Consider the following 21,361-nt stretch of genomic DNA (forward strand, 5'->3'; position numbering starts at 1 on the left):
AATGGCCCACTCAAGGATTGATCTCACAACCCTGGGTTTAGCAGGCTAATGCTCAAACCACTGAGCTCTCCCTCCCTTGCACTGAGCTATCCCTCCCCCCACCACAAAAGCAGGATCTCACCCAGCACTGGCATCTCAGCTGCTCCTGCCCACGGCCTTGCAGTCACTGCGGGATTGCCTTGCCCCAGTGACAGCCACTGGTGCAACACTGCAGAGCAAAGCAGGGCACGGGCTCAGTGCAGTATCCCTGCTGCATGCACTGCTGTTCGCCTCCCACCCCCGCCCCCTGCCGTGGCCACTCTGGGGAGGTCAGGGTGCCCTGCCTTTGTCAGCATAGGGAGAGGTAGAGGTGGCTTTCTAAGGAGTTGTGCAGCCCTCTGCTGGCAATGCTAAGGAATGGTAGGAGGGAGAATAGCACAATAAAGACAATGGATTTCAAGAATGCAGACTTTGGCAAACTCAAAAAGAAAAGGAGGACTTGTGGCACCTTAGAGACTAACAAATTTATTTGCATGTAAGCTTTTGTGAGCTACAGCTCACTTCATCAGATTATGAAGTGAGTGATAGCTCACAAAAGCTTATGCTCAGATACATTTGTTAGTTTGGGAGGGAGGTTGAGGAACCCCAGGAGCATCAGAGGGGAAGCTGGGGGGTCTGCACCAGTGGGGGTGGGGACTGGGTGGGAGCAGAATCAATTGTTTTGCAGAGGACAGGCAGATGTGGAGGTGAGAGCTCTTGCAGAAGGGCCAGGATCCCCTTCCCCGCTACATATCGGCACGTGGGCAGCACTGATTGTCCGCCGCAGACTGGGGCCAGATGTGAGGGAGAGGGTCAACGATCAAGAGACAGACCGGAAAAAATCTCATGATCTTTTGGGTCAATTTTAGGATTTTCAGGGGTCTGGCTCATGATTTTTAATCTCATGAGATTGACAATATTGGGGTTATGGGGGGAAGGGTCTGGTAGGGAGTGGGGATTAGGGGGGCTGGGGCCTGTCAATGAGCGGGGATTATTTGAGGATGGGGGAAAGAGGATTGAACAGCATTTGAGAGGCTCTGGGTCAGGATTTTTATCTGACCAAATCTCTAATGATTCCCCTTCCCAGCTGCAGCGAGGAGGTTGCGAAGGGAGCTGCTGGGCTGTATGGAGACGGTGTGCTGGGTGCTGTGGGCGAGAAGGAGCAGTGACATGGAAGTGGAACTGGATCTGCACTGTACAGGGGGGACACCCATACCCATCCACCCACCCCCACACACACCCTGTGACTCAAAGCTCACCACCACGCACAGGGGAAAACTTGCTTCTCCTCCCTGCAACGAAGATGGCTGGGAGACCGAGCACCCTTCCTCCAAATCAGCTCCCAAGAGACCACCAGCCTGGGGCAGGGGCCTTCGTGCTGCCAGGTAGGAAGGGGTTTGCCATCACAAGCCTCTGCCGTCTTCCTCTGCCTTTTCACTCAGCCTCTCTCTGTCTTCTCATAACTTGTTAATCCACCCTGAACTCCCCTGACCTTTATCCAACCCCCCCTGCCCTCTTACCACGCTGCCTGGAGCACCGGTGGATGGCGGCACAGCTGCACCAGGACAGGCAGCTGCTCCGCGCAGCACAGAGCACTGGGTCAGGCCAGGCTCTGCAGCCCCCCTGCCCAGAGCATTGCACCAGAGGCACGACGAGGTAAGGCTGTGGGGGAGGGGGAACAGCAGGGGAGGGGCTGGGGGCAAGCCTCCTGGGCCAGGAGCTCCAGGGCCGGGCAAGAAGGTCCCGCGGGCAGGATGTGGCCTGCAGGCCGTAGTTTGCCCACCTCTGGCCTAGAGAGTAGACCCCATCTAGCCCATGGCCAGCCTGAGATCTCCGGCCCAATTCTGTAGGCCCAAGGGGTCCAGGGAAGCAGCCATGCCTTGAGATCCTTATCTGAACACGCTGTTCCTCTGGATGGGTCTGCGTGCCCCCATTATGGCTGCAGCCACAAAGGGTTAGTATGGAAATGGCATGTGTTCTAGGCCAGTGTAATTCCATGTCTCCTAGAGCTCCTGGCCATACTGGGAGGGCTCCTGCACCAGGAGCCCAGGGGACGCTCTCCGCCAGTGGCAGGACATACCCTCTACCTCCTCTGGGTCTGGAAAGTCACTGACTTCTGAGCTACCAAGCTTTATGCTGCGCTGCGTTCCCGTGGACCAATCAACCCTTCTGCTTTACAACATCTGTCTGCGAAGTTGGGGTGCAGGGCCCTCTGGCTTCCCCCACCAAGGGGCAGGATGCCGTGGGAACAGGGATGCTGAATGCTCCGAGGCCAGACCAGGAAGGCCGAAGCCGACAGGCTCCTTGCCCTGGACAGCGTGCCCTGAGGGTAGGGTTGCCAATTTTCTAATTGCACAAAACCAAACACCCTATCCCCGCCCCTATCCCCGAGGCCCTGCCCTTCCCCAAGCCCCCGTCCCCGCTCACTATATTCCCCCTCGCTCGGTGGCTCACTGTCCCCCACCCTCACTCACTTTTACTGGGCTGGGGCAGGGGTGCAGGAGGATGTGAGGGCTCTCACTGGGGGTGCGGGCTCCAGGGTGGGGCAGAGGGGTTCAGGGTGTGGAAGGGGGCTCCGGGCTGGGGCAGGGAGTTGGGGTGCAGGTGGGGTGAGGGTGCAGGTGTGGGCTTTGGGGTGGGGCTGGGGATGAGGGGTTTGGGGTGCAGGAGGGAGCTCCAGGCTGGGCTTGGGGCTGAGGGATTTGGAATGTGGGAGGGGGCTGCGGGTTGAGGCAGGAGGTAGGGATGTGGGAGGGAGTATGGGCTCTGGACTGTGGGTGCGGGCTCTGGGTTGGGGCTGGGGATGAGGGGTTCAGGGTGTGGGAGGGGGCTCTGGGCTGGGGCAGAGGGGTGGAGCAGAAGGGTGAGGGCTCTGGGCTGGGGGTGTGGGCTCAGGGCTGAGGCAGGGGTTTGGGGCTTGGGGTTGGGGCACAGGCCTACCTCGGATGGCTCCTGGTCAGTGGCGCAGTGGGGTAAGGCAGGCTCCCCAGAAGTGGCTAGCAGGTCTGGTGCCGAGGCGGGACGGGGGGGCCAGGAGCCTCCGTGCAACGCTCTCGTCCACAGGCACCACCTCCCCAGTTCCCACTGGCCGGTGCAGAGCCCGTGCTCAGAGCGGGGGCAGTGTGCGGAGCCCCATGCCTCCCCCTTCCCTCCCCGCCGCCTAGAGCCAGACCTGCTGGCCACTTCCATGGCGCAGCATGGTGCCAGGACCGGCAGGGACTAGCCTGCCTTAACGCTGCTGTACGCCGACTGCACTTTTAACGGCCTAGTTGGCGGTGCTGACCGGAGCCGCCAGGGTCCCTTCTCGACTGGGCGTTCCAGTAGAAAACCAGACGCCTGGTCACCGTACCTGAGGGGGAGCCATGCTACCTAGAGCCCTGGCTTGCTTCCTGCTGAGCAGTTACAGAGCATCGGACCTGTGGCTCTCTCACACCCAGCTACAGGCCCCTGTGTGGGCTGCTAACTCCCAGCTCCTTCCCCCTCCCCAAGAGTGGGCTGGGACCTTGGTGTTTCTATTATGCTTATTACCCAGCCTGGCTCCTTCGGGGCCCAATCCTGGGCGGTGCTGAGTGCCCTCACTCCCCATTGACTTCACTGGGAGCCGAGGGAGCTCTGCCCCTCACAGGATCAGGCCTGTGAACAGCCATCCGGACTTACTTCCCTGGGAGCACACATATGGAAGCATCACCCTGGAAAGAGGCCAGGCCAGGCCTGTCCCACCCCGTCGCCTAAAGCTGCTGTAGGACCCCATTACACAGGGACAGGGCCTTGCACCCAGCTGTCCAGCCTAGTTCCTGGAGCTCAAATGTCTGCCAGTTTCCTCAGTAACTCTAGACAGAGCCCTGATCTGCGCGACCATCCGGCCACAGCCAGTTCCCCGAGCACAAAGTAAATGTGGGTTTCAGAGTAGCAGCAGTGTTAATCTGTATCCGCAAAAAGAACAGGAGGACTTGTGGCACCTTAGAGACTAACAAATTTATTAGAGCATAAGCTTTCGTGAGCTACGGTTCACTTCATCGGATGCATAGAATGGAACATATAGTAAGAAGATATATATATATACATACAGAGAAGGTGGAAGTTGCCATACAAACTGTAAGAGGCTAATTAGTTAAGATGAGCTATTATCAGCAGGAGAAAAAAACTTTTGTAGTGATAATCAAGATGGCCCATTTAGACAGTTGACAAGAAGGTGTGAGATACTTAACATGGGGAAATACATTCAATATGTGTAATGACCCAGCCACTCCTAGTCTCTCTTCAAATCCAAGTTAATGGTATCTAGTTTGCATATTAATTCAAGCTCAGCAGTTTCTCGTGGGAGTCTGTTTTTGAAGCTTTTCTGTTGCAAAATTGCCACCCTTAAATCTTTTACTGAGTGGCCAGAGAGGTTGAAGTGTTCTACTGGTTTTTGAATGTTATGATTCCTGATGTCAGATTTGTGTCCATTTATTCTTTTGCGTAGAGACTGTCCGGTTTGGCCAATGTACATGGCAGAGGGGCATTGCTGGCACACAATGGCATATATCACATTGGTAGATGTGCAGGTGAACAAGCCCCTGATGACATTGCTAATGTGATTAGGTCCTATGATGGTGTCACTTGAATAAATATGTGGACAGAGTTGGCAATGGGCTTTGTTGCAAGGATAGGTTCCTGGGTTAGTGTTTTTGTTGTGTGGCTCTCTCTTTTAGAGGCATTTCCAGCTGTTGAAACCACTGGAGGGCAGCACTGGTGTGTCTCTGCTCTGCCTGCAATTACCCACTTCTCAGCTTCAGAGTCCCTCTGGGTGTCTGATTTGTGGGTAGTTCTCTGAGGCGCCCATCCCCATGGGCTCTAGGGTTTAACAGAGAGCTGAACAAGCTGTGAGGGGTGGGGAAGTTTCTTGTCCTTTTATTGCCTTGTTCAATTCTGTTTGAAAAATTGCAATAAGATAAAGTCAATAGAGCAACCAGTGGCAGAGAGGATGGCTGGGCTTGTAGTTAAAGTATTGAGAGTAAAATAAGGTTCCATTCCAGGTGCTGCTGTAGTCTCCCCCATCACCTTTGGCAAGTCTTGTCTCCCCATGCCTCAGTTTCCCATCTATAAACTAGGACTAACAATAAGTCTTGTCTGTTTAGACTGTCAGCTCTTCAGAGCAGCAAGGGGTAGTTAGTTAATCAATTGTTAATTAGTTAATATTTGAGGGTTGGGCCTCAGTTTCTTCTGCATTTTTAACGTCTAATCTAATCACGTTTGCCATGATTAGATGTTACTGTCAATACAAATAAAGGCCGGAGCCAGGTACTAAAACCAGACGGTTGCACTGCCCTCAGACCCAGCCCGTCACAGCAGCTCTGAGCTTTGGCAACAGACAGAGAGGAGCGTATTATTGGATGGCTCCTCACCTTGCTCTGCACAAACACAGTTCCTAGCCCCTGGCTGGGACTCCTACGTGTAACCACGTGGCTCATCAATTAATGGAATTGTTTCCTGTCTCATCCCTCCCTGCATCTGGCTTGACGCCCGTTCACACTCCAGTGCGGGCTGCAATGGTTGCAGCGCGAAGGGCCAGAGCTGTGCCTGCTTCTCCCAGAGCCAAGGAGCAAGTGGGCTTGGAGTCGGAATTACTTTTGTTTGAAACAAAGAGAGCAAAGTTAATCAGGTGCGCTGGGGAGGTCCCCGAGATGCAAGGATGTTCCCAGACTCCACCTATGTGGGGCAGAGAACCCCAGCTGCCCCGCTACCAGTCCAACCCGCTCCATCCCCGTCTACAGCCTTCTGAGAAGCAGGAATTGGCCCTGGAACACTGGCAACACTCAGGCAGCACCAATCACTAGATCAGCCCTCGGGCAGGCCAGGACGGAACCGCGGGCATTCAGAAGAGGCACCCATTGAGCCCTAGCGGAGTGGCTCATGCTCATCCAGACAGCTGCCCTGGGCAGTGCAGTACACTGAATCCCAGACCTTAGCTGGCAAGAGAACCCTGACTCAGCTGCCTGCTCAGCTCAGCCCCTCTGCTCCTCTGGCTGGCACCTCAGTGTGGGGTGAGCCCCGGTCTCTGCTGGGTCTGTCCTTGGTGTAGGTATGCTGCTGAAAGCTCCCTCCTACTGCCAGGCTGACTGGAGCATACAGGGAGCAGCATCCTTCAGGCTCAGTGTGGTTGTAATTATTTATTTGTACTGCAGCAGCCCAGAGAAACCGCAGTAGCAACCCCCCATGGTGCTAGGCGCTGGATGACCAGAACAAAGAGAAAATTCCAGCCTCCACACACACCAGGTAGACGCCTTCTTTGACTGCACACACTGCAGCTGAGTGGAGTTTTTCTATCACATCAATGGTTTGGGTCCCAACTGGAAATATTTGTTTCTCTCCAACTTTGTGGGATTTGGGGGAGTTTTCTGCCTTGGGAAGAAAGTGTCAGAAAACCGAAATGAGGTAAAAATTGGCCTCATCTGGCTGTGTCTGGGCCTGTTGTGTCCCTGCAATCTCCCCTCCCATGCCAGCTCCTTGTCAAGGGAACTCAGCTCTGCCAGCTTGGGCAGGACTAAGCTCCTTGTCAGGAGTGGCATCCACATCCTCCAATGGGAGGAGGGCTAGAAGCAGGGAGTTGGGTGGGCTTTCCTACCACCAACTAGGGGTATGGGGTGGGACAGAGGCCTCTCCACTCCTCTCCCTGCTTTCCCTCACCCAGTCAGTCAGAGCTCAGGAGTAGGGTTGGCCCCTTTGAAGACAGGCTGGGGATTGGGGGTTCCGCACAAGAAGGAAGAAAAGTAGTTTTCAGGAGAGAGCTGTGACATTCTGTACCTCATGGGAACACCCTACACCCCCATGTTCATCCTTATAATATGATTGTGTGGTATCTAATGCAAAGTTTGTAATGCCGTATGTCTTTGGAAAGCTCATGATGTACTGAGCATTGTTGTTATAGTAATGTTATAGTTTGTCATTTCATGTATATAGTTATGAGGCTGAAAATGTGTCCTCATGGCTTAAAGCAAGCCCAGGAAAAATCTTCTCCAAGAGCAAAGGGGCAGTTCACACCTCATCAGGGCATTTATGTGACAAACCCAGCCCAGCCTCACAAGAACAAAGGACACTGGCCTAGGCAGCAAGAAAGGATCTGGACTCTCGAGTGAGTCACCCCTTTCCTTTGGTCAGTTTGGGACTGTGATGAGGTAATGCTCACCTGACTCTGAAGGAGCGGGGGGCAAAGCCAAAAGGGAAGAAAGAACATGATAAAAGGGAGAGACGTTTGCCATGCTCCTCCTTTCTCTTCCACCTCCATCTACAGACATCACCACCAAACTACTGAAGTGCTGATCAAAGGGGAGAGCCTGGCTGAAGGGCAACCAGCCAATCTGTGGTGCGAAGCATCTAAGTTTGTAAGGGCACTGAAAGTGTTAAGATCAGCTTGGAATGTGTTTTGCTTTTATTTCATTTGACCAAATCTGATCTGTTATGCTTTGACTTATAATCGCTTAAAAATCTATCTTTCATAGTTAATAAATTTGTTTGTTTGTTCTACCTGAAGCAGTATGTTTGGTTTGAACGATGTCAGAGACTCCTCTTGGGACAACAAGCCTCGTACGTATCAATTTCTTTGTTAAAAGGATGATCTCATATAAGCTTGCAGCGTCCAGCGGGCATAACTGGACACTGCAAGAGGGAGGTTCCTAGGGTGGTGTCTGAGACCGGAGATATTGGCTAGTGTCATTTGGTTGCACAATCCAAGGAGCAGCTTACATGCCAGAGGCTCTGTGTGAACAGCCCAGGAGTGGAGGTTCTCACAGCAGAGCAGGGTCAGGCTGGATCCCAGAGTCGAGGATTGGAGTGATCTAGCAGATCACTGGTCCAGATTACACCAGGGGAACATCACAAGAGCGCAGTGTGTCTCCTCCTGGAGAGTCTACACTGAACCCAACACTAAGTGGCAGCTCCCGCCAAAGGAGCCAGGCTCAGCAGAGAGAAACCAGAATCCGAACTGTTGTATAGCTATAGACATTGAATGTGCAATACCTGTGCCCCCCCCCGCCCCCCAGTGACTTTAATGAGGCCTTGAGCATAGGGCTGCAGGGCTGGGTCTGTGCCACATACCGTTGGTTAGACTCCACCAACTGACCCTTTCGCCAGCTGGCCATTAGATTTCCAAGTAAGAGAAGTTTGCTCCTGGTGTAGGACCCTCCTTTCTAGGTTAGTTTAAGGCAGTGCATTTCAACCTTTTTGTGCAGGCAACCCCCTTTGGGCTTAAAAAAAACATGAAACCTCCCCCCCTCAGAAATTTTTTTGACCCCATACCTTATACTTGGGGTTTCAGCTCCCTGTGGCTTGCGGTGCAGGGCTCTGGTCTTCAGTCCCAGTCGGGGATCTGGGTTTCAGCCCAGCGTGGGGCTGAAACATGTAAATTAGCTTCACGGGGTAGGGCCCCAGGCAATCACCCTGCATCCTACACCCTACTGTTATCCCTGCTTGTGACCCCCCTAACCCCATTCCACGACCCCCCAGAGGTTGTGACCCGCAAGTTGAGAAGCACTGGTTTAAGGCATCTGTGTTTGACAAAGTTGGTAACTAAACTAATTCCTCCATTTACACTTGTCTTGAACCCCTGTCCATTGCCATTAAGCCCAGGTGGCGACAGGATGGAATTGGTGGGGCAATTGGTATAATCCCCAATGTGGCCAGATATCTGGCAGGAATCCAGATTTTGTGCTCAAATCTAAATCATGACCAGGCAGAACGCAAAGCGTCGAGTCCTAGAGAGACCGAAACCCCCCAGCATCACTCGTCCCTCCCAGCTCAGTTATCAGACAGGCCTCTGTGACTAGTTCTCCAGGAATGAATTCTTAGGGCACAGTCTTGTCTCTGGGTATGTGTGCAGGGGGCCCAGAAGTCAGTCGCAAGCATCCCAGTTCCCCTTAGGACTCTACTTAAGGAAAAGCCGAAGAGATCTTCTGAACACCTGCAGCGTTAAGTTACATCTTCCTACGTCGATCATAGAATCATAGAATCATAGAATATCAGGGTTGGAAGGGACCTCAGGAGGTCATCTAGTCCAACCCCCTGCTCAAAAGCAGGACCCATCCCCAATTAAATCATCCCAGCCAGGGCTTTGTCAAGCCTGACCTTAAAAACTTCTAAGGAAGGAGATTCTACCACCTCCCTAGGCAACGCATTCCAGTGCTTCACCACCCTCCTAGTGAAAAAGTTTTTCCTAATATCCAACCTAAACCTCCCCCACTGCAACTTGAGACCATTACTGTCAAGCCTGTTATGCTATCAAAAGCATAACAGGCCAAATTTATCCTTGGTGTAAGCAGATGCAACTCTTTTGACTTCCCTGGGGATGAACCCAACTAGTGTAACAATAACATGAACACTGAGTTATGTGTATGATAACAGCACCCCATGTGGGGGCCAAACCTCATTGTGCTAGGCACTGTACAAATGCACAGGGAGGGACAATCCCTGCTCCAAAGAGCTTACCACTTAACTAGACAGGGAAGACCAAGGATGGGCGGTAACTGAGGCACTGACAGGGGAAGCAGCTTTCCCAAGGTCCCACAGCACATGAATAGCAGAGCTCGGAGTAGAACCCAGATATCCTGTATGCCGCGCCTACTAGCCCACGCTGCCTCTTGCCTCTGCTGTAGAGAGGAACGTGTGTGGGTGACTCAGAAAAGCACCTAGTGCCTCTAGCTACTTGTGAAGGGCTCCGCATTGGGTGTGATGCCCTCCGCACTGAAAGCCACTCAGCAATCACAGTGGCATCAACAACACAAAGAACATTAAACAGCTGTAGGAGAGGGGGAAATCGGTGGAAACACTGCCAGGAAAATTCATGCAAATTCCGCCCCCAGTTTGGTTTGCAGGCGTGTGTAGACTTGCAGGGACATTAAAGAATCAGAAAGTCACTGGGTGAAGCAGCTGGGAGCTCTAAAAGTGGGAAAATCTGCACTGGGAAGTTTAGAAAATGGTGCCGAAGAGCACGTCAGGTGACAGGGAGGAAAGCTCAGTGGTTAGGGCACTTGTCATGGGTGTGGGTCACTTCCTACTGTTCCACAGAATCCCCATGTGGCCTTGGGCAAATCAGGAGGTCCCCCAGCTCCTGTCTATCTAATGGGGGCTGGAAGCGCCACCCCAGCTGCGAGGGGACTGGGAAGATCAATACATTAAATGCTGTGAGGTGATAAGGTAAAGGAAGATGATCTCTGTTCAGCTATTTCCATTGCTCCGATCATGGAGGTTCTGAGCATCCCCAGACATCTTTTAATTTACCTGCATGGCTCTGCTGTGTATCACTCCCATTTTATAGCTGTGGAAACCAAGGCACAGTGATTTAAGCTCTCATTCAGCATGGAATTTAAGCACATGCCTTGCTTTAAGCACACAAGTTGTCCCATTGATTTTGATGTCACAAGGCATGTTCTCGGACTGTCGAATAGAAAACTTGTGGCCACTTTCTGCTCATGGATTGTACAGAGCTGCTAAGAGCAGGGCTTAAATTCAGCCAGAGCTGTCCAGAGCTGAGCTGCAGTCAATATTTTCAAACCTTGACTCCAGCCTGATGCTGTTGTGATTCTCAACCAGGGGTCCGCAGCCTTCTAGGGGAGGGTGGGCACAAGCCAGTGGCACTGGAATAGCGGGGGCCAAGGGGCCATGGCCCGTCCACTTTTCTCCATGAGCCCGGCCCCCTGCACCTCTTTTCATAGAATCATAGAATCATAGAATATCAGGGTTGGAAGGGACCCCAGAAGGTCATCTAGTCCAACCCCCTGCTCGAAGCAGGACCAATTCCCAGTTAAATCATCCCAGCCAGGGCTTTGTCAAGCCTGACCTTAAAAACCTCTAAGGAAGGAGATTCTACCACCTCCCTAGGTAACGCATTCCAGTGTTTCACCACCCTCTTAGTGAAAAAGTTTTTCCTAATATCCAATCTAAACCTCCCCCACTGCAACTTGAGACCATTACTCCTCGTTCTGTCATCTGCTACCATTGAGAACAGTCTAGAGCCATCCTCTTTGGAACCCCCTTTCAGGTAGTTGAAAGCAGCTATCAAATCCCCCCTCATTCTTCTCTTCTGCAGGCTAAACAATCCCAGCTCCCTCAGCCTCTCCTCATAACTCATGTGTTCCAGTCCCCTAATCATTTTTGTTGCCCTTCGCTGGACTCTCTCCAATTTATCCACATCCTTCTTGAAGTGTGGGGCCCAAAACTGGACACAGTACTCCAGATGAGGCCTCACCAATGTCGAATAGAGGGGAACGATCACGTCCCTCGATCTGCTCGCTATGCCCCTACTTATACATCCCAAAATGCCGTTGGCCTTCTTGGCAACAAGGGCACACTGCTGACTCATATCCAGCTTCTCGTCCACTGTCACCCCTAGGTCCTTTTCTGCAGAACTGCTGCCTAGCCATTCGGTCCCTAGTCTGTAGCTGTGCATTGGGTTCTTCCGTCCTAAGTGCAGGACCCTGCACTTATCCTTATTGAACCTCATCAGATTCCTTTTGGCCCAATCTTCCAATTGGTCTAGGTCCTTCTGTATCCTATCCCTCCCCTCCAGCGTATCTACCACTCCTCCCAGTTTAGTATCATCCGCAAATTTGCTGAGAGTGCAATCCACACCATCCTCCAGATCATTTATGAAGATATTGAATAAAACCGGCCCCAGGACCGACCCTTGGGGCACTCCACTTGATACCGGCTGCCAACTAGACATGGAGCCATTGATCACTACCCGTTGAGCCCGACAATCTAGCCAGCTTTCTACCCACCTTGTAGTGCATTCATCCAGCCCATACTTCCTTAACTTGCTGACAAGAATACTATGGGAGACCGTGTCAAAAGCTTTGCTAAAGTCAAGAAACAATACATCCACTGCTTTCCCTTCATCCACAGAACCAGTAATCTCATCATAAAAGGCGATTAGATTAGTCAGGCATGACCTTCCCTTGGTGAATCCATGCTGGCTGTTCCTGATCACTTTCCTCTCATGCAAGTGCTTCAGGATTGATTCTTTGAGGACCTGCTCCATGATTTTTCCAGGGACTGAGGTGAGGCTGACTGGCCTGTAGTTCCCAGGATCTTCCTTCTTCCCTTTTTTAAAGATTGGCACTACATTAGCCTTTTTCCAGTCATCCGGGACTTCCCCGGTTCGCCACGAGTTTTCAAAGATAATGGCCAGTGGCTCTGCAATCACAGCCGCCAATTCCTTCAGCACTCTCGGATGCAACTCGTCCGGCCCCATGGACTTGTGCACGTCCAGCTTTTCTAAATAGTCCCTAACCGCCTCTATCTCCACAGAGGGCTGGCCATCTCTTCCGCATTTTGTGATGCCCAGCGCAGCAGTCTGGGAGCTGACCTTGTTAGTGAAAACAGAGGCAAAAAAAGCATTGAGTACATTAGCTTTTTCCACATCCTCTGTCACTAGGTTGCCTCCCTCATTCAGTAAGGGGCCCACACATTCCTTGGCTTTCTTCTTGTTGCCAACATACCTGAAGAAACCCTTCTTGTTACTCTTGACATCTCTGGCTAGCTGCAGCTCCAGGTGCGATTTGGCCCTCCTGATAACATTCCTACATGCCCGAGCAATATTTTTATACTCTTCCCTGGTCATATGTCCAACCTTCCACTTCTTGTAAGCTTCTTTTTTATGTTTAAGATCCGCTAGGATTTCACCATTAAGCCAAGCTGGTCGCCTGCCATATTTACTATTCTTTCGACTCATCGGGGTGGTTTGTCCCTGTAACCTCAACAGGGATTCCTTGAAATACAGCCAGCTCTCCTGGACTCCTTTCCCCTTCAAGTTAGTCCCCCAGGGGATCCTGGCCATCCGTTCCCTGAGGGAGTCGAAGTCTGCTTTCCTGAAGTCCAGGGTCCGTATCCTGCTGCTTACCTTTGTTCCCTGCGTCAGGATCCTGAACTCAACCAACTCATGGTCACTGCCTCCCAGATTCCCATCCACTTTTGCTTCCCCCACTAATTCTACCCGGTTTGTGAGCAGCAGGTCAAGAAAAGCACCCCCCCTAGTTGGCTCCTCTAGCACTTGCGCCAGGAAATTGTCCCCTACGCTTTCCAAAAACTTCCTGGATTTTCCCGCGAAGGCCACTCCCCCTGGCTAGGCCAGAAACTAGAGCCCAGCCAGGGTAAGAGTGGCGCAGGGAGGAGACAGTTGTGGGGAGCTGTGGACCCTCCACCTGCCCTGTGTGGGGTTGTGGGGAGTGGGGACATGGGTCAGGGGCTGCTCTTCATTAATGATCTGGAGGATGACATGGATTGCACACTCAGCAAGTTTGCAGATGACACTAAACTGGGAGGAGAGGTAGATACGCTGGAGGGTAGGGATAGGATACAGAGGGCCCTAGACAAATTAGAGAATTGGGCCAAAAGAAATCTGATGAGGTTCAACAAGTGCAGAGTCCTGCTCTTAGGACGGAAGAATTTCATAGACCGCTACAGACTAGGGACTGAATGGCTCGGCAGCAGTTCTGCAGAAAAGGACCTAGGGGTTACAGTGGACGAGAAGCGGGGTATGAGTCAACAGTGTGCCCTTGTTGCCAAGAAGGCCAATGGCATTTTGGGATGTATAAGTAGGGGCATTGCCAGAAGATCGAGGGACGTGATCGTTCCCCTCTATTCGACATTGGTGAGTCCTCATCTGGAGTACTGTGTCCAGTTTTGGGCCCCGCACTACAAGAAGGATGTGGAAAAATTGGAAAACGTCCAGCGGAGGGCAATAAAAATGATTAGGGGTCTGGAACACATGAGTTATGAGGAGAGGCTGAGGGAACTGGGATTGTTTAGTCTGCAGAAGAGAAGAATGAGGGGGGATTTGATAGCTGCTTTCAACTACCTGAAAGGGGGTTCCAAAGAGGATGGATCTAGACTGTTCTCAGTGGTAGCAGATGGCATGGTGGGCTCTGGGAAATATTCTATGAGAATCTGGCTAAGAGTCACACCCCGTCCCCACCTGTCATGCTGCTGACACAGGTAACACTCCCTGTCTTGGGGTCTAGCTCACTGCAAAGGCAGCCCTTTGCTCTCAGAGGTGGGAGCCCTTTCCAACCAGCCTTCTAATGGAATTGCTGTGAAAGGTTGTAACTGAGCTGAATGTTTTAGCTTCTGCCACCAGGGGGTACTAGCTGCCCTCCTATGACAGGCCTTGGGAAGTCAGGGCTCTTGCTGTGATGAAAAGACCCTGCCTTGGGGTGGTGCCTTTTCTTTGCTAAAGTATCTTCCTTTTCTCAAAAAGAAAAGGAGGACTTGTGGCACCTTAGAGACTAACTAATTTATTTGAGCATAAGCTTTCGTGAGCTACAGCATCCGATGAAGTGAGCTGTAGCTCACAAAAGCTTATGCTCAAATAAATTGGTTAGTCTCTAAAGTGCCACAAGTCCTCCTGTTCTTTTTGCGGATACAGACTAACACGGCTGCTACTCTGAAACCTTCCCTCTCAGTTTGTCTCCTTCCCGTGTGCACCAGAGGAGAAGCAAGTGGGAGACGGCTTCCTGCTTTGGCAAGGGGCTTTGCATGCTGCCCCACGGCCACCCTTAGATCCATGGTACAGAAATACAGCCCTGGTTGCAGATGAGGGCACCAAGTGCTAACTGGAGCATGTACATGCTGTAGCGGGTCACAGGGGTTTGTGCATTGGCAGCGGCACCCAGAGGCAGAAGGCTGAACGAAAGTATCGACAAACCCAGTGCCATGGATTCCTGCAGCCTCTGCAAGCTGCATGTGCCTACAAGGCTAATCCCAGTGGTTAGAACAGGGGTCTGGGAGCCAGGACTTGACAATTCTAGCCCTGCCTCTGGATGGAAGTACAGTCTAGTGGTTAGAGCAGGGAGACAGGACTCCTGGGTTCTATTCCAGGTTCTGGAAGGGAGTGTAGTGTGGTAGTTAGAGCAGAGGACTGGGAGCCTGGAGTCTCTTCTTAGTTACCATGTCATTTTGGGCAAGTCAACATGTGGTTTTGCTTTGACAAATGGCTCTACACAAGTGACCTCTTCTTTCTCCTGGCCCTGTGCCACAAGAGCATGAGTCTGATCGACCTTCAGGGGCAAAGAGAAGCTTTGGCTGCTTTTTACTCTCCTTAGCCCCCCAGGGCCAACCCAGCTGTGAGAGAGGGAGCTAGACCGGTTAGTGCACTCCGGTCTGCGAACCTGTGCAGGCCCCAGAAGGCAAAGGGCTCTCCCAAGTGTTGCTGAGGGTAGAAATGGAAGGCAGCGGACTTGCACTGGGGCCTGGGGGTGCAGTTTGTCCTGTCAGAATGGTCATTACTGGGGACGCTGCAGGAGGTGGACAGGGCCCAGCTTGGTTCTCAGTGCCCAGGGAGAGTTGGCAGGGCTGCCTGGTGACATGGGCAGGTGTGATACGAAATTCACTGAGAGAGAACATGGGACCCCAAAGTGCCAACTGAACAGAGTCTCTGTGAGGCTCTCAGGGGCGGGGGTTATGGACTCGGAGAGCTCAGAGCCAGGCAGGAAGCAGTAAGCGCTCACCTCCTCATGCACCTCTGCCAGGGACTGTGCCGCTCCAGCGGGCACTGCTGAGCTCCTTAGGCAGAGTCCAGAGGAGGCCGTGTGGAAATGCCAACCACAGGGAGAGGCATCTGCTCTTTGTAGTCAGGCAGATTCTTAACAGCTGGCGAATTCCCCATCCCACTGTGCATTCCCCAGATTCCTTCGTACATGCCGGCAGCACAACGTGGGTGCCAGGCCCTGCCTGCAGGCAGGAGACTCGTCCAGCGTGAATCGGTGCCACCCAGGACCCAGTGGGCCATGGGTATCGCATGCACATGAATGGCCTCTTGCTCAGTGCTGGTGAGAGCAGGCAGCGCCATGGGGAGCTTCACCCACTCCTGCCAGGACTCATCATTCAGCACATTGTTTCTCATTGTCCCCCGCCATGGACCGCCCCCTGCTTGGAACACGTGGTGTTTGGAGCATAGGTCTCATTTGAGGGGATGGGGGAGGGGAAGTTATTCCCAACTTACCACTGGGGGAAACTACCAGGTTTCCACTTCGCCAGCTGCCAGCCTGCTCGGGATGGGCGCAGCTGAGCCCCAGCCCCAGGCTCTCCGCACAGCAGCCTTCCCACGCCCGGGTGTTGATCAGCTGTGCAGTGGAGTGAGCGAGTGCTGGGTTCAGCCTCTCGAGCGTCACACTCAGCCAGCAGGGGGAGCTCCCCTCCGCTCCTGGGGGATGGGGGCAGAGATATCAACCACCTGCTAATCAACAGTTGTAAAGGCCAGTCTGGGCGCTCCCCAAACCTGTCTTCCAGGCTACAAAGCTTGGTCAGTGTCACTGCACAGCGCCTTGCTGACTGGGATGTATCCAGCCCCAGCCCCAGCCCCAGCCAGTGGCTCTCCCGCTGCTGTCAGAAATCTCCTTTCAGACCGATCACATCACCGCCGAACTGCCTCTTGGCTACTCTCAATGGATTCAGCTCCCCTGAGCCTCCAGCTTCCGAACCGTTCGCCAAGCTCTTCGCCAAACCTTCTCCAAGGCCACAGTCCTCCTCGTGAGCCCTGGCGCAGGGGCAGGCCAGGGGCAGGGAAGGGCACGTGGCCCAATGGCCATTCTGGGCAGCTCGGGCTTGTTGAGCTACTCAAAGGCAGACCCGGCCGTAACTTAGAATGGCTGCCCAAGTTATATCAGGAGCCTTTACAGCCCCCAAGCAGCCCAGTATTCCTGGGGCTCAAAGCTGGCTTAAAGCCCCCTTCTCCTGGGGTGCACCTGTGCGGGATGCACCTCCTAGAGGCCAGGCACAGAACTGCACTCAGCTAAGCTGGGGTCATGCTAAAGTAGTGGTCACCAACCTAGAGGATCTCCCAGTCGATCGTGATCTCTGGTTGTGCAGTGTGGCTGCCTCTGAGGCAGGCTCCCTGCCTACCCCGGCCCCATGCTACTCCCAGAAGCGGCCAGCACAGCCCTGCGGCCCGGGGGGGGGGTCTCCCTCTGTGCGCTGCTCCTGCCTGCAAGCACTGCCCCCGCAGCCCCCATTGGCAGGGACAGCTGCATGGGTGGTGCTTGCAGAGAGGGGCAGCACGCGGAGCCACATGCCCCCCACCCCTTCCCCAGGGGCCGCAGGGGCACGTTAGCCCCTTCCGGGAGTGGTGTGGGGCCAGGATAGGCAGGGAGCCTGCCTTAGCCTCGCTGCATCTGCCACCAACCGGGAGCCGCCAGAGGTAAGTGCTGCCCGGTGGGAGGCTGCACCCCAACCCCCATCCCTGAGCCCCCTCCTGGAGCCAGCACCCTGTACCCCCTCCTGCAGCCTGAACCCTCTCCTGCACCCCAAGCCCCAGCCCTGACCCCCCCTCCCAGAGCCAGCACCCTGTACCCCTTCCTGCACCCCAACCCTCTGCCACAACCCTGACCCCCCTCCCAGAGCCAGCACCCTGTACCCCCTCCTGCACCCTAACACTCTGCCCCAGACCGTAGCCCCCTCCTGCACTCATACTCCCTCCTAGAGCTTGCACCCCTCACCCCCTCCTGCACCCCAAACCCCTGGCCAGGCTCAACCCAGAGCCCCCTCCCACACTGCGAATCCCTCAGCCCCAGCCCAGAGCCCACACCCTCTCCTGAACCTCAACCCCCTATCCCCAGTGAGTGAGGATGGAGGAGAGCGAGTGACGGAGAGTGGGGGTGGTTGAGTGAGCGGGGTGGGGCTTTGGGGAAGGGGCAGGGCCTCAGGGAAGGGGTGGGATAGATCCTGGGTTACCCTTAGATTCAAAAAGTGATCCTGGGGATAAAAAGGTTGGAGACCCCTGTTCTAAAGGGGTATGTTCTAGAGCTACCACAAGTGATTGGGGTTGACAGCCTCACTTACGCAGTAGGGAAGAGAAACTCCCCCAGTGCAGGCATCCCGGGGTTAAAATCCGTGCCCTGGGCTATGCAGCAGGTGACGGTCAGACTAGACTCCTGGTGAGACTTTCTGCCCTTAACTTCCGTAGGCGAAGGGACACAGAGCCAGGTTTTCTTCTAAGGCCATTTGGTCTCTGCTCACTCAAATGATTGCGAGTTATCTCAGCCCTCTGCAAGGTACCAAATGACGCAAACTTTGTGCTGCTTGCGTGGGTGCGGATGGAGGCCTGGAGCCTGCAGAGCACTGGGGCTTCAGCAACAACCCCAAGGAGAGGATACTGTCAATATTTTGACAGGCCTGGCCTTCGGTCTTTAAAGGGACAGTGCACGTGGGTTATTTGTAACTTGACTCAACCACACACAGCTCAAAAGCTTCATTCAAGAGCATGAGCTTCTGGGAATGAGCCCTGAACGCATCGCAGTGGTGGAGTGTGGGGATTCATACTCCCAGGAGGAAGGTAGCGTCTCTGCTGCCCTGTCCCAAGGAGGTGCTCAGGTTCTGTTTGGCAAATACAGAGAGACATACGGTGCTCAAACAAGGAAAGGCAGGAGGCCCAGATTAATGCACCTCAGAAACGGTGTTAGGAGTCAGAATTGTGTCTAATACATGGACAGGACTTCAATTAAAAGCTACATGTGTGTTACTGTAGTGTCTAGAGACCCCGGCCAAGATCACGCCCATTGTGTCCGGCACTGTACAAACCTCAGCTGAGATCAGGCCCCACTGTGACAGGCTCTGCACAGACCCCAAGAAAGATCAGGGCAGGTGCCCCACTGTGCCACGTGCTGCACGGACCCTGACCAAGATCAGGCCCCATTATGCCAGGCACTGTACAGATCCCGACCAATGTCAGGCTCGCATTGTGCTGGGCCCTGTACAGACCCCAGTCGTGTGCCGGCCTCTCTGTGTACATGTCGTAACAGCTTAGAGCACAAGGGTAACATTTGCAAAAGTCCCACATGACTCAGGAGCCGCGGAGCTTGTCTCTTGTGGTGAGTGGAGCTGCAATTACAGCACTGATCGTAATTCTCACCCTGAGTGTTAAGTCGATGGGGGACCCTCCTAGTTCGGCATGAAAGTGTCTCTAGATAGAGGTCATTAAGCCAGTAAGGAATCAGCATACGTGAGATCAAAACAAGGCCCTCTCCTACCAAAGCCAGAGTCCAAACCCAATAACCAAGGGTGGGGATTACGACTGAAATAGTTATTTTGGTTCCACTTCCAGGGAGGGGAAGGAGGGGGTGGTGTTTAGGGGGCTAGCCTGGGCCTTGGAAGATGTGTGTTCAAGGCCCCGTTCTGCCACAGGCTCCCCTGGGTGCCCTGGGCGAGTCCTTGTCTTCCTGGAAGAATTGTAGGAGAATGGTCTCAATTCCCCCGCACCCCCTGTGCTTGCATTATACGGGTGTAAAGGTGCGTGTGGTGGTGCTTATTCTCATCCGGGAAGGGGAAGGAGCTGTGGGACAGTCATCGAGGCAGCAGGTGCTGTCGTGGGAAATATGTAGAAACAGTATTCAGTGAAAGCCCCAACTTCTCCTTCTCCTGCCCGGCAGGCAGGGTGGGGCTGAGCTAAGGTTGCAGGAGCTGAGCAGAGATGGCCTGTAATACAGAGGGCTGTAATGTGCAGATGGGGCTCGGATTCACTGGAATGTCCTGGCTGCTGGCGACCGCTCTGGCTTCGCCGGGTTTTCATCGCTGGAGCGAGAGCTGAATCTGGCCCAGCGGATCCTCCCTAAGCCTGACAGGTGGAGGCAGCGTGTGCAAGGCCCTCAAATGGGGCCCACCCCACGGGAAACTCACAGCTCTGCAGCATTGCTCCTGTGGGGTCAGCCCCTTGCTGTGTTATGTCTGCACAGAGCCCGCGCTGCTCGTGTCAATAGTGGTCAACACTAAAAGCAAGAGGGGGACACCAGAGAGAGGCTGGGGCTTGGGGACAAGATCGGGGAACAGTGGGAGGCTGATTCCCCAATTGCTTTGACCCCCACACTTGGCTGACACACATGGGCTGGACTCTTCAGAGGGGCTCAAAACCCACAACTGGCTTCCCGAAGGAGTTCAGCTCCCACTTAGGCACCTTAGTAAGTGGGCAGCTTTTCCGAAGGGCCCAGCCTGGGGGGTGCAGGTGCTGCGGGGAACAGAGTGCATGTCAGTTTGGTCACAGCATTACAGCTCTCTGCTTTGGTTCTGCTGCTGTTATAGGCAGGCCCATGTGGCTTCTTGCTTTGCGGGTCTTCCGTCACCATGTGATGCTCTGAGGGCTGTGGGAGTTGCCAGTCACGCTACCTTAGAGCAAGAAGCACAGCCCAGAGCGACTGGCACAAGCTGCTAAGAAACCTCAGGGCATGGTCTGCAAAGCAGAAAAGCTGCACAGGAAAGGGCTGCAGGATGCAAGGGAAACAACTTCTCTCCGGTTTGTCTGCAGAACATCAGCTTTGGGCCACTCTGAGAACCCAGCAAAGTTAGTGTGGGGCCAGCGACCATGGGAGGGCAGGGCTCAATGACAGGCCAGCGCAGCAGGGGACAGGGCCTGTGCAGGGCAGGGCCCAGTGAAGAATGGGAAAGGGCCAGGGCAGGGCAGTGCCAACACAGGGGTAGGGGGCTGGGAGAGCTTGCCTTCTCTAGAACATCCCCCCATGCAGGGCATTCGCTGGCATGAGAACCTAGATGATGGACGGATGTGTATGAGGCTGGATGGACAGACAGATGCTGGCAGCCTCACCAAAAGGGCTCTGCACCCTACCTCCACCCCGTTTAGTCTTGCTACAGTTGGGACTTTGCTGGCTGGTTTTCCACACAAAGCTTGCAGCAGAACTGCCCAATACAGTAGTGACAACCCCAAAGGTGCAAAAATCATGAGTCAGGCTCACCAAAAATCCTGTGAGTGACTTTAAAATCCTGAGACTGTGTAAAAAGACTGGGGGGGGGGGTCTTTTTATTCGCCTTCTGCTGTTTGAGCCTTTAGGGTGCTCTGGGGTCTCATTTTGAAGCTTTCCCAATAGCCACAAGGACTAGACACTTAGGCCTGGTCTACAGTATGCGGTTATTTCGGAATTAGCCGAGTTACCTCGAAATAAAACTGGTTCCGTCCACACGACCAAACCAGTTTTTTCAATTTAAAGGGCTCTTTACTCCGATTTCTGTACTCCACCTCGGCAAGTGGAGTAGCGCTAAAATCGATATCGCAGTTCCGGGTTACAGGTACTGTGGATGCAATTCGACAATATTGGCCTCTGGGAGCTATCCCAGAATGCTCCCTTGTGGCCACTCTGGACAACACTCTGAACTCCAGGTAGGCAGTAAAAGCCCAGGAAACTTTTGAACTTCCTGTTTGGTCACCATCAGCACAGGTGACCATCAGCACAGTCCACCATCACAGGCGACCATGCAGAATCCACCATCTCAAGAGACCAAGCAGTCCCGGATTCGCAGACGAGCTCCAGCATGGTCTGAACGGGAGGTACTGGATCTCATTGCATTTTGGGGAGATGACTCTGTTATGGCA

The 21,361-nt window shown here is 53.7% G+C and overlaps 1 protein-coding gene across 1 annotated transcript in view; it reads left to right on the forward strand.

Moving 5' to 3' along the window:
* Positions 1-1,321: 1,321 nt before the first annotated feature.
* Positions 1,322-21,361, forward strand: part of LOC140900208 (small ribosomal subunit protein uS3mA-like) — a 38,293-nt gene continuing 18,253 nt past the window's right edge. Inside the window, exon 1 of the mRNA XM_078849372.1 lies at positions 1,322-1,403. Coding sequence (XP_078705498.1) covers positions 1,322-1,403 — 82 coding nt within the window. The remainder of the gene's footprint in view (positions 1,404-21,361) is intronic.

The sequence above is a fragment of the Lepidochelys kempii genome, chromosome 18 (assembly GCF_965140285.1).
Source record: "Lepidochelys kempii isolate rLepKem1 chromosome 18, rLepKem1.hap1, whole genome shotgun sequence".
NCBI lineage: Eukaryota > Metazoa > Chordata > Testudines > Cheloniidae > Lepidochelys > Lepidochelys kempii.